This window comes from Lactuca sativa, chromosome 5 (genome assembly GCF_002870075.4).
Source record: "Lactuca sativa cultivar Salinas chromosome 5, Lsat_Salinas_v11, whole genome shotgun sequence".
Taxonomy (NCBI): Eukaryota; Viridiplantae; Streptophyta; class Magnoliopsida; order Asterales; family Asteraceae; genus Lactuca; species Lactuca sativa.
The window spans coordinates 331,212,611-331,226,279 of record NC_056627.2 but is presented as its reverse complement, the minus strand read 5'-3'; the positions used below and the strand labels follow the sequence as shown (position 1 = coordinate 331,226,279).

Sequence of the window (13,669 nt, the reverse complement as noted above, 5' to 3'; positions counted from 1 at the left end):
TAGAGAGTTAGGTATGAGATTGTACTTCAGCACTGCTTATCACCCTCATACTGATGGTTAGAGTGAGCATATGATTCAAAACCTTGAGGATATGATGATATCCTTGGTACGCAAGGCCTTCGTCTTCCAATAACGATTCTTGATCGGAAGACGAAGGCCTTGCGTAACAAGGTGGTATCTTTGGTCAAGGTGCACTTGCAGCATTGGAAAGGCTCCGAGTGGACTTGGGAACCGAAGTCGGAGAAGAAAGAGCATTATCCAAAGTTGTTTACTTCGGCGGACTTTGAGGACGAAGTCTGATCCAAGTGGGGGAGAATTGTTACACTTGAGTCCTGGTAAATTTCTCTTCTAGTCCTTCTATTTGTGATTTTGGCAGTTTTAGCCCTTACACGGGGAGTACATGGATGATACGTTGGGCGTAAGGGGGTTAAATGGAAACAACACAGTTTTGAGGAGTATGTTGGGTGTACTATGAGTACACCGGGCGTACTCCGTCTGGGCTCAAACCCTAATTTTTAGGGTTTGGACCCTATGTATTGCACCTTAAGTCATATACCCTCATTTCATTTCAAGTCCCCATCACTTGAAACATGGTCCCTCGTAGACGCTACCCCCATTTTTGCATTTTGAATCTTGAGAGTGTGTTTTGGTGTGTTTCCAAGACAGAAGAAGGTGGTGGTGAAGCTTGGAAGCTAGAAGCAAGCTTGGATATGAAAGTTTTGCATCATCCTTAACCTCCAGAAGGTATAAAGTTCATACCTTGGTGATTAAGTTGATAGATCTTGTTGTATGTTGATATTAGGAACTTTTGTCCCCAAATATGGCCTTCTTGTGAATGACATTCTATACAAAAATGGGTTGTCCTTTTCGGATGTTTTTTTAGGCTTAGAATGATAAAAATGTGTTATTGACCCATAGTTCTTTCCCATGAATGAGTATGATGGTCTTAATGGCTTAAGATGTTAGGGTTTTAGTGATTAGTCTCATTAAGGCAATGCTAGACCATAAAGTTTGAAACTTTATGGTCAAGGACATCATTTGGGACTTGGATCTATAGTTTGGTCTAAAAAGGCTTATGCATTAAGTCCTTAATGAGTTAATAACATCCAGCAGTGTACGTTGGGCGTACCAGGCGGTACGTTGCGTGTACGCGGTGTGACATCCCCAAAATCACGGCCAGAAAAGACCAATTTCATTTATGCTTTTTAAAATAATTTCAGAGTAAAACATTTTGATTTAAAAGAGTTGCGGAATTTTTTCCCAAAACAAAATATGATAAAATAATATTTATCAAAGCATTTCATCAAGAGATGCATTTTCATTATATAATCAAAACTCGGGATGCCATGTTCCGATACAGACCATAAATCATAAACGATAACATTACAAGTCATTCAACAAATATATACATATACACACTTGTAAACAAAACAACTCGATGATTCATCCATCTTATGCCCTTGCGCCACTTCCTGTAATACAAATAAAACTGATTAGGTCAGGCTTAGGATCCTGGTGAGCATATAGGGTTTTCAACCCACAATAAATAAATTATATTTAGTTTCACCAACCAAAAATAACCCGATTACCCATTCCCGTTATCCTCACTTTACGTCCCTAAAGCAACATTTATCTCAAGGGACCTAATCTAGGATTTTCATCGGGACGGACATTACTGCTAAGGGGTTTCCTCAACAATAGATATCCTAAAGGCAACCATGAGGGGGATAGAGTACACAGGTGAACACATCGTTCACAACACCTACAGGTTATGAACCTGCTAGCGTTCCACAGGACTGTCTAGAAAGAGTCTGTGGTCGTTATCAATACTCCGCTGAATAACTAGATCAACAACAACAACATCGAGGCCTCTAATCTATTTATCACACATCAACTATCTACCCATGTTCTACCCAACATATTAGTAGATAAAAATATATATTTTTATACATAGTTTAAAACCCGTATAGCATTCTCATTCAATACACATTCTACATAACAGATGAGGCACACCCACATAACACGTATTTCATAGAGAATAAATCAGATCTATGAGACAGAAGAAAGTGAATATACATTCACACACATAACAACAAAATTATACACATAACACGTATTTCGTATAAAATACTTCATAATTATGCCTTAGAAGAAAGTAACTACACACTCATTTGATCAGAAGATGATCGGACAGCACTACGACTTGAAGAAGTAGTATTCTTCAGTAGACCTGGAAGATCTTCACAAAAACCGGGCTTCTCGTGAGTAGAGCTTCGGCTCAGTAAATGCACTTCTCGGGATCTTCGGGGATTCGAAACTTGCTTCGGGGATCAGGATTGATACCGGGGCTTCGGGATACTTCTGGCGCGCAAAACGGGAGAAAAAGAAGAGAATATACTTTGCAACATCAAGCTTCATCGTCGGCCACCAGTAGTAGGGTTTCAGGTCCCTATACATTTTAGTGCTACCAGGATGAATCGAGTACATGGTCTTGTGAGCTTCTTCCATCAGAAGATCTCTGACTCCTCCTGTCTTAGGTATCCAAATCCGATCTTGGAATACCTTCAGTCCATGACTGTTTATACCGAACACCAACGTTTTGCCCAAACGTTCCTCCTTTCGGTCATTTTTCTCAGAAGCTTCCTCTTGAGCTTTCTTTATACTTTCCACAATGGTCGAGACAACTTCAATTATCAATGCTCTTGGCCTTTTCCTTTCAAGATTGACTTTCCGACTGAGAGCATCAGCAACAACATTAGCTTTACCAGGGTGGTAAAGTATCTCACAGTCGTAGTCCTTAAGTAACTCTAGCCAGCGTTGTTGCCTCATATTCAATTCCTTCTGATTAAAGAGATATTGGAGACTCTTATGATCAGTGAAAAGTTTGCACTTCGTGCCATAGAGGTAATGCCTCCATATCTTCAGAGCGAAAACTACCGCTGCCAACTCCAAATCATGAGTCGGGTAGTTCTTTTCATGCTCTTTCAATTGTCGAGACGCATATGCGATCACCTTATCTCTTTGGGTCAAAACACAATCCAGTCCAACCCCAGACACATCGCTATAAACAACGAAGTCTTCAACTCCATCGGGTAGAGAAATTATCGGTGCCTCACATAGTTTCTTCTTTAGCTTCTCGAATGCTTCTTTATGCTTATCATTCCAAGCGTAGGTAGCTCCTTTGTGGGTCAAAGCTGTCAATGGACTAGCGATCGAAGAAAAACCTTGGATAAACCTTCGGTAATATCCGGCTAATCCTAAAAAGCTTCGGATCTCCGTGGGACTTTTCGGTTATTCCCACTTCATCACAACTTCGATCTTCGCTGGATCAACCATTATCCCTTCTTGGTTGACCACGTGACCCAAGAATTGGACTTCTCGAATCCAAAAATCACACTTGGAGAACTTTGCATACAGCTTCTCCTTCTTCAAAACTTCTAACACTTCTCGCAAGTGTCTGCCATGCTTCTCTTGGCTTTTCGAGTAAATCAGAATGTCATCTATGAACATTATCACAAATTTATCAAGGAATGGATTACAAACCCGATTCATTAAATCCATGAATGCTGCTGGAGCATTGGTTAGTCCAAACAACATAACCAAGAACTCGTAGTGTCCATATGTAGTTCTGAATGCAGTCTTCTCGATATCTTGCTCTCTTACTTTTAGTTGATGATATCCTGACCTTAGATCGATCTTCGAGAAATAGCTCGAACCTTACAATTGATCAAACAGGTCATCAATCCTTGGCAATGGGTATCTATTCTTTATCGTTGCTTTATTCAGCTCTCTATAATCAATGCACATCCTCATGCTCCCGTCTTTCTTCTTTACGAATAACACCGGAGCTCCCCAGGGCGATGAACTAGGTCTAATGAAACCTTTGTCCAATAACTCCTGAAGTTGCATCATCAGCTCCTTCATCTTCGTCGGTGCTAATCGGTAAGGTGCTTTTGCTATTGGCGTCGTCCCTGGTAACAAGTCTATTCTAAACTTCACTTGTCTATCATGCGGTAATCCGGGAAGATCTTCGGGAAATACTTCCGGATAATCACATACGACAGGATTGCTCTGCATCGCCTTTTTCTCCTTTTTAGCATCAATCACGAATGCTAGATACGATGTACATCTTTTGGCCAAACACTTTCTGGCTTTCATCAATGAAATGATTCCAGAATTTACTCTGCGTTTATCTCCATACACCATAAACGACTCTTTCCCTGGCAGGTTTACTTTGACTATCTTTTTCTTGCACAATATCTCGCCGTCATTGGCGCTAAGCCAATCCATTCCAAGCACGATGTCGAAACCGTTTAGTTTAATAGGCAATAATTCCTCGTGGAACTTATTCCCATTCAAGTCAATTAAGATGTTTTTCATACGATGACTAACAGGTACAAACTTGCCACTAGGAACTTCGACTAATAAGGCATTATCTAGTCTATCAACAGGAAAAGCTAGTTTCCTACCAAATTAATGCGAAATAAAGGAGTAGTTGGCTCCAGAATCAAATAAAATTTGGATAGGCAATGTGTTTACGAGAAAGGTACCTGAAGCGACATCAGCTTCATCTTTAGCAGCTTCCAGTGTCATTTGGAATGCTCTCGCCTTCGGCTTTGGCGGAATGTTGGGTCTAGCTGCCTCCTTCTTCTTCAGGCAGTCCCTCGACATGTGTCCCTCCTCACCACAACCATAGCAAACTTTCTTAGAGAGGGTGCATTCATTGGCATAGTGCCCTAGCTTTCCACATTTGTAGCATGTGGCCACTACCTCACATTTTCCATGATGCTTCTTTTTACATTTGTCACACCACTTGGCTTCGCCTCCACTCCCCTCGAACCAGACTTCGAGAACTTGTTTTTCTTGTTGGACCCTGAAGTTCCATCGAACTTCCTCTTTTCACCAACCTTTATCCTCTCCAGACCCTTTTCCTTCTGCTGGGCCTCCACATTCTTAGCTGCTCGAACAGCTATTTTCAGAGTAGTTGTCATCTTGACTGTCGGGCCAAAGTTGGCAGGCATTCCATTAGCGAACCTCTCAATCTTGGAGAGTTCCGTTGGCACTAGGTACGGAAATAACTTCATTTTCTCAGTGAATGCAGTAGCATAGTCATCTATGCTCATCCTCCCCTTCTTCAAGTTTTGGAACTCATTGTTCAGATCAATCAGATCTATCTCTGAACAATATTGCACCCTTAGTTGTTCCAAGAACTCCTCCCATGACATTTTTAGGTCTTCTCCTCGTGGCATAGTATCTGCCAACAACTTCCACCAACTCAAGACTCCAGTCTTCAATTGTCTAACTGCGAAAACAGTCTTCTGTTTGTTGCTACAGTCGCAACTTTCAAATATCATTTCCATTTCGGAGATCCAATCCATAATCTCAATAGGCTTTGGGCTTCTAGAAAGACTTGGCGGCTTGGCACCCAAGAAATTTTTGTACATTCGCACATCCTTGTTGTTTCTCCTTTCCGGGTTGTTCCTTCGTTCTCCTTGATTCCCAACTTGACTCATAATGCGACTATTATTCCCTTCCTCCGATTGCTCGGGAATCAATTCAGGTTCCTCGATGGGCATGATAGGTTCGTCCCTATTATCATGCAACATCTATCGCATTTCATTCCTTTGTTCGGCTAACATAGCCCGAATCATGGCTTGCACCCTAGCCTTTGTTATTGGTTCTGGTGCTGCTGCTACAACAGGTATTTGCTCAATCACTAGCGGTTGATTCCTGTTTTCATCCGCGTTTCCAACGCCACTCCTTGTTCTCACCATTTTTGATCTATACACCGAATAAGGTGAAATTAGATCCTCAATCACGATAGACATTCAAATCATCCTTATTACTCCGAAACGTTTACTTGTTAGCTCTAATACCGTAGACATATGCTGAGAATCCTAAACACATAAGGTTTCCAGATTCGGTCGGCAACAGACCATAGATCCGAACAAATAATATCATATATGGCAACATATAACATTTAGCACATAAAAGCATTTTAGGCAACTTCCTAAAATATACTAGTGCTCGTGTCTATAATATATCAGACACACATCTCACAATCTCCACTTAGCATTCTAAGTTTAAGTCTAGAAATCCTACAAATTCCTAGTTCGCTTAAACTAATGCTCTGATACCAACTGTGACATACCCAAAATCACGGCCAGAAAAGACCGATTTCATTTATGCTTCTTAAAATAATTTCAGAGTAAATCCTTTTGATTTAAAAGAGTTGCGGAATTTGTTCCTAAAACAAAATATGATAAAATAATATTTATCAAAGCATTTCATCAAGAGATGCATTTTCATTATATAATCAAAACTCGGGATGTCATGTTCCGATACAGACCATAAAGCATAAACGATAACATTACAAGTCAATCAACAAATATATACATATACAGACTTGTAAACAAAACAACTCGATGATTCATCCATCTTATGGCCTTGCGCCACTTCCTGTAATACAAATAAAACTGAGTGGGTCAGACTTGGGAGCCTTGTGAGCATATAGGGTTTTCAACCCACAATAAATAAATTATATTTAGTTTCACCAACCAACAATAACCCGATTACCCATTCTCGTTATCCTCACTTTATGTCCCTAAAACAACATCTATCTCAAGGGACCTAATCTAGGATTTTCATCGGGACGGACATTACTGCTAAGGGGTTTCCTCAACAATAGATATCCTAAAGGCAACCATGAGGGGGATAGAGTACACCGGTGAACACATCGTTCACAACACCTACAGGTTATGAACCTGCTAGCGTTCCACAGGACTGTCTAGAAAGAGTCTGTGGTCGTTATCCATACTCCGCTGAGTAACTAGATCAACAACAACAACATCGAGGCCTCTCATCTGTTTATCACACATCAACTATCTACCCATGTTCTACCCAACATATTAGTAGATAAAAATATATATTTTTATACATAGTTTAAAACCCGTATAGCATTCTCATTCGATACATATTCTACATAACAGATGAGACACACCCACATAACACATATTTCATAGAGAATAAATTAGATCTATGAGACAGAAGAAAGTGAATATACATTCACACACATAACAAACAAAATTATACACATAACACGTATTTCGTATAAAATACTTCATAATTATGCGCTAGAAGAAAGTAACTACACACTCACTTGATCAGAAGATGATCGGACAACACTACAACTTGCAGAAGTAGTATTCTTCAGTAGATCTGGAAGATCTTCACAAAACCGGGCTTCTCGCGAGTGAGCTTCGGCTCGGGAAATGCACTTCTCGAGATCTTCGGGGCTTCGCAACTTGCTTCGGGGATCGGGATTGAAACCGGGGCTTCGGGATACTTCTGGCACGCAAAACGATGCAAAATGGGAGGAAAAAGAAGAGAATTTGGCAAATGGAGTTGGCTGCCCTCGCAACCCTTTTATAGGAGGCTGAGGCCTTGCAGTACGCTGGGCGTACGCCTCGATTCGTCATTGCATGCGTCATCGGAGCACTCGAGTCCGAGGCGGTGCATGCATCGGGGTACGCTGGGCGTAGTTCGGATCGAATCGATGACTCCCCCCTTCCTTTGGATAATATCGAAATTTAATAATTAATTTTTAATTTTAATTATTTAATAAACTTCGAAAATTCATATCTTCTTCATACGAACTCCATTTTCGACATTCTTTATATCCACGCGTAGATGAGACTACGCTCTACAACTTTTGTTTAGACTCTGTCGGCTAATTTTGATTTATTTTTATTATTTATTTTTAGTAGGTCGGGACAAGAAAACTCTGTTGTAAATTCATAACTTCTTCATCCGACGTCCGTTTACGTCTGTCTTTTTACCAATGCGCTACTATCAACGAGATCTTCTATTCTTGTTTAGATTGTGTCAACCAACAATCACTCGATCTCGAATCGAGTATTAGGGCTGCATACTGCTAAGTCGAAACTTCAGAAAATCATAACTTCCTCATACGAAGTCAGATTTGGGCGTTCTTTTTATGCACGCTCTCGGTTTAACGAACTCTACGACATTCATTTAGATCACTAAGGCTAAATATCGCTCTAACATAAATTTCACTTTTTACGTCATTCAGCGTTGCCGGTTCTGTCGCAAAACTTCAACAGGTCATAACTTCTTCGTTATAACTCGGACTTCGGCATTCTTTATATATTCGGAAACCTCATTTCAACTACTACAACATTATACATAGATATCAGCTTTATCTAACATTTTATTTTTATGTTTATTTTTATTCTCAATTACATTAAGACACACAGTTAAGCACAAAACACATAATAGTCAAATAATACACTTCTATTATTTCCAAAACGGGTTACAAAGGTTAACCTAGAATATTATATCAACATTAATGACAAGCCCAGAAACACAGGCGTTACACGCGGTTAGGCCCCCGACTGTTTTGGTCGTTACCGAGAACGCCTCGCATAAGATCAAAGTATGCTTCGCGTATTGGAGTGAGTCGACTCGGATGATTTATTGAATTTGACCAATGTTAACCAAAGGATATTTTGGATAATTTAGTGCTAATTAAGGTTGTGTTATGAATTGCATAATAGGTGACGGGTAGAGCCGGTATTCGGGGTCGAGACTTATTTCAGCTTGTGTTTGGTTTGTAATGTGAGTTCTCTCACTATGCCAATGGGTCTAAGGCACCAATGCCGACCCATTTATTTAGTTTATGTATCCTAAGGGGTAGTATTGCTATGATAATTCTATGTGTTATTTGTTTGTGTATATGTCGACATATGGATGGTTAGGTTGAAGCCGCGTGCCAACAAACCCGGTGTGGTTGGGTTGAGATTGGAATTCGACATACCCGATATGGTAAGGTTGAGGCCAAGTGCCAACAAACCTGGATGGATGGGTTGAGGCCACGTGCCAACAAGCTCTAGATGGTTGGGTTGAGGTATTACTGCTTTGTGCTATAAACAAACAAACTCGGTATGGTTGGGTTGAGTTCAAGGGCCATCGAACCTTGTATGCATGATTGTAGTATATCTGTCCTTGCATGTATTATGAGGTATTTTGGGAAGCTCACTACGCTTTGGCTTACAGTTTGGATTTCAATGTTTCAGGTACTTCTGATGAGCGAGGAAAGGCAAAAGTGTAATTATACACATCACCCCACAATTTATGTTGATTGATATTGTGATTGGATATTTTGACTTATTATGATTTGTAAAACAATGTTTTGGAAACTTTTGGGTGTATGGATTTGTGTTTTAAAAATTGAAAATTTTACTCTGATTTTTGGGACGTAACAAGCACAAGCCCTCTAAAGGTCATATCAAACATATTAGGCTGCCCATTTTTTCTTGACCTTGTTACAGTGTGGAGAAATATTCTGCAAGTTCATATCACCTCCCATATGCGTTGATCAAAGCTCTTGATATTAGATTTCCCAACTTGCAAGGCACCCTGTATAGCCTATGAAGGTTCCTATACAAGGCGTGCCACATGTGCAGAAGCCAAAGTCGCATCAACATAAGGTTTAACCCCCTTTTTGCCAATCCAACTCTTATAATCGCACTCAAAACCTCAATGGATTATTCTATTGATTTATGATCAATACAAGGAACTTAAACATTGTTCTAACATACCTTAACTCGTTAAATATCATCATTTATATTTGAAATCAAATACTTCATCCATTTATCTCAAAAACTCGAAAAATATATCATTAAGGGCTATAACACATACATTTGTGCAATTATTAATGGATTTAGCAACCCATAGTGTCTCCATATACAAAAAATCTATATCTCATTATTATTTTTCACTCAAATCTCATTAAGAGCAAATTCTCACTTCTCTTTCTTTCCCAAGTCTCAAAAACCTCTAAAACCCCTTATTGGCAAGCAAGACTTATACATTCATTCAATTATCATCATTATATAAAATAATATATCAATATTCTTCTTAACTGCCACTTAACTCCTTCAAGATATGATAATTATCATAGTTATGGAAAAATATTTTTTTTCATAAATACAATCAAAGTACTAAAATAACAATGTACTCTGAAAGTTCAACATACCTTAATGTTTCTCTTGTAAATTTCTATCACTCTCAATGTTCTTCAGTTATTGAATGTACACTCGAACTCTCAAGTAATACTAATGCTAAAATATAATAAATGACATTCTTTTGGCATAATGCTAAAACATGCCATCTTTCATTTGTAGGTATTACACATTCCAAACATGCCCTGCTACAACCATGGTACAAACCACAAAGGCCGCACACACACCATTAGGTGGTAAAGAGTAACTCGTTGACACATACAAATGAAAGGTTTGACATAAGCCAATGTGAGACTAACCCACTTGGTAGATGTTTTGCCTCTTAGATTTGAGGTCTCAGGTTCTAATATGGGCATTGGTGAGTTCTAGTAACTTGGTGATACTAATTTCTAACTACTAAACAACATTTAAAAAAAAGTTTGGTGCGTGAGTGGCTAAGATGTGATTTGGGACTTGAAATTGAACTTAAAAGAAAGCTTGAGGACTAGTTATGCAATAGTCTCATAGATGATGGGATGAAACTTGCTACAAAATAAGAACCGAAAGCTAGCTATGCTGATCTAGGGTTTTATCCATTATATCTATCCATCCATCCATCTCCCGCTTTCTCTCTCGCTTTCCGTCCACCCTTCGTTCCTTCCATTGACGCCAAGGTAATTCGATTTCATCCTCAACTCATGATTTCCCTTGTTATTTTACTCATGGATAGCAATTTCAGCATAATATAAGGACACACTTTATAGTTTGATCTGCTGATAGAGACGTAATAGCAGTCATTAATTTCATCTTCCTCTGTCTACGACATCTGCAATCAACTTGCTGTTAGATTCATATGTAGAATATTATTTGTACACAGGTCACAAATTCGCAAGGACCAAGATTTGTTGTTTGCTAAAACTTTCCCTGTTCATTAATTGGTTCCGGTTCCAATCAATACATTACATTGTTGCCCTAATTTCAAAATGCATACATGATTCAATAAAACTATTATTTCCTTTATCTGTGCAAAATCCCCAAAACCTCCAAATTAGATTAGTCCAATGGTTTTAGCTTGTTGATTATTCAGTATCATATATAAACCCTAGGAATTGCTGATTCGAAACATTGATGAACTTATTAGTTGTCTTTAAGTTTATCTCATTAGATGTTTCTTGACAAAATATCAGCATCTGTTAGGTGAAAACCAACAGATTGATACTCATTTTTTTCTCACATAGATACAGAATTTATCAAAATCTTCTTTTTTGTACTTGTGGCAGATGAATGTTGAAAAGCTACAGAAGATGGCTGGTGCAGTTCGCACTGGTGGGAAGGGTAGTGTTAGAAGGTGTGCTTTTGATATGTTTGTATATTGTTATTATTATTATGTTGTACAGAATGAGGGCAATTTTGTAAAAGTTAGGACTTAATGGGGAAAGCCTACTTTCTCTTTGCATCAAAACAAAGCATCACTTAAGTTATTGATTTGATTTGAAATGCAGAAAGAAGAAGGCTGTGCATAAAACGACTACAACAGATGACAAAAGGCTACAAAGCACTTTGAAAAGAATAGGAGTAAATGCAATACCAGCAATTGAGGAAGTTAACATTTTTAAGGATGAGACAGTTATTCAGTTCTTGAACCCTAAAGGTACTCATTTTGAAAGATAATCAGTTCTATCAGCTTTTTATTTTGAATTATTTTGACATGAAAACAATTTTATTTTGTTTTTGCTTCAGTTCAAGCCTCAATTGCTGCCAACACTTGGGTTGTTAGTGGTTCTCCACAAACAAAGAGTATGTTTACAGTTTACTTTTGATTTACGATGTTCTTATTCTTCATGTACATTTATATTTATGATCTTATGTTTTACTTTTTTTTTTTTTTTTTTGGGTTTCAGAATTGCAAGATATTCTACCTGGCATTCTCAACCAATTAGGTATGTGTTAAACTTTTACATCTTTTATCATGCTTAATTTTTGAGTGAGAAATCTTACTTTAAAAACAATCGTGATTTCTAATAAATTAAAATTTTGTGGTTTTTACAGGACCTGATAATTTGGATAATTTGAGAAAATTAGCAGAGCAGTTTCAGAAGCAGACACCAGGGGGTGGAGAAGGCACTGCTGCTGCAACAACACAAGATGATGATGATGAAGTTCCAGAGCTTGTTGCAGGAGAGACTTTTGAAGCTGCAGCTGAGGAAGAACAAAAATCATAGGACTTTTCAAGTGGACCAGATTACCCTTTACATTTCCAGTCTTTTGTGTTCCCCTTTTTTATTTATAAAGAAAAGAATAGGAACATGAAAGATGATTTGTCCTTTGTTTGCTTTTAGACTTGTCATGCAACCAACGGTTTGCTGTTGAAATTCTCTATATATTTGCAGTTTGTATTATCAAGTTATCTAGTTCTACATTTCAGAAATGATATTTTAAAATAGAAATTGGATAATTAGGAAATGGAACTGAAAAAATAATACTGTAGTAATAGGGTAAATTTGTAAGAGCTTGGGACTTCATGGGGAAACTCTCCTTTCCTTGACTTAATGGCGTTCCCTTAATCAAAAAAGAAACATTAATATATAGCTTAACAGGTTAAGTAATTAGCTGTTAATCTTCCAATCATGTTTTCTCTCAAGGGTGGGAATCATATCGAGACTTGGTTATGTTGAAGGATGTTTTTGTGCTTTCACGTGGAAGAATCACAACTAGCTAAATTAGGGTTTAATCTTGAGGTGATATGGGTTTTGGATTTCATTTTGATAGATGACAATGTTTGGTTTCAATTAGTGAAGTTTTTGATATGTTAATCTATCAAGATTTGTTTGTTTTGAGTTTTATGAATTTGGTTTATAAATAAAAATAAAAGTTCATGAAGAAAACCAAAAGTAAGAGGATCATTGATCAAAATGACCTTCATGTGATTGAAAAAGGGTTTAGGGCTTGAATTTAGGGCATCATTTATAATTAGACCAGACGGTGTAGGTGAACGGTGAAGGGGCGTTTTCAGAATTGCACTAAGGAACATCACATCCTGGGTGCGGGGTAAGGTGAAAGATAGGAGCGTGTGGAGGGATTCTAAATACACCCGATTTAAAAGTCAAAAACCATTTTAAGGGTCAAAAACCACTTTGATATTAAGTAAACCCAATTTGATGGAATTTTTAGATGATGATTACTTATTAAATTGACGGACATATTCAATTTACCTATTATATTTGATACAGGAAAGTAATGTGTAACTATAACTAAATTATTGGTGTTACACGAATTTATTAAAACTTTCATTTATAACCCTCTAACATATACTAAATTTATAATTTATACTTTCGACTATTAAATATTTGATTGTAGGAATTAACATATAATATCTTAATTTAATTTTGTATACCTATAGAATCTATTTTGTATAATTATATAATCAATTTTATTCTGTATAATATCTCAATTTTATTATAGAGATTTTCATATAATATTTCAATTTTAAGTTTTTCTTTAAGTTTTAATATCAACAATATCAATCGAGCTGCAATACGAACCTAACGAACATGAATAGAGATTTTGTTCATTTAACCTTAAACGACAGATAACGATCACGAACAATAAAAAAGATAATATGATATTTTTTCACAACTATAATAAAT

The 13,669-nt window shown here is 37.6% G+C and overlaps 1 protein-coding gene across 1 annotated transcript; it reads left to right on the top strand.

Annotated features, from left to right (window-relative positions):
• The first annotated feature begins 10,560 nt into the window (after nt 1–10,560).
• LOC111887578 (nascent polypeptide-associated complex subunit beta) lies at nt 10,561–12,421 on the top strand. Its single transcript, XM_023883752.2, has 6 exons — nt 10,561–10,696; nt 11,303–11,370; nt 11,525–11,673; nt 11,763–11,819; nt 11,924–11,962; nt 12,072–12,421. Exons 2-6 carry the CDS (start codon nt 11,303–11,305, stop codon nt 12,242–12,244), a joined length of 486 nt encoding a protein of 161 aa, XP_023739520.1. The 5' UTR covers nt 10,561–10,696; the 3' UTR covers nt 12,245–12,421.
• Nucleotides 12,422–13,669: the final 1,248 nt, after the last annotated feature.

Excerpts from the sequence above, each read along its gene's own strand:
- LOC111887578 (XM_023883752.2), top strand. The coding sequence starts at position 11,303 with ATGAATGTTGAAAAGCTACAGAAGATGGCTGGTGCAGTTCGCACTGGT. Across the intron at positions 11,371-11,524 it reads GGGAAGGGTAGTGTTAGAAG|AAAGAAGAAGGCTGTGCATA; the intron begins GTGTGCTTTTGA and ends TTTGAAATGCAG. Across the intron at positions 11,963-12,071 it reads TGGCATTCTCAACCAATTAG|GACCTGATAATTTGGATAAT; the intron begins GTATGTGTTAAA and ends TGGTTTTTACAG.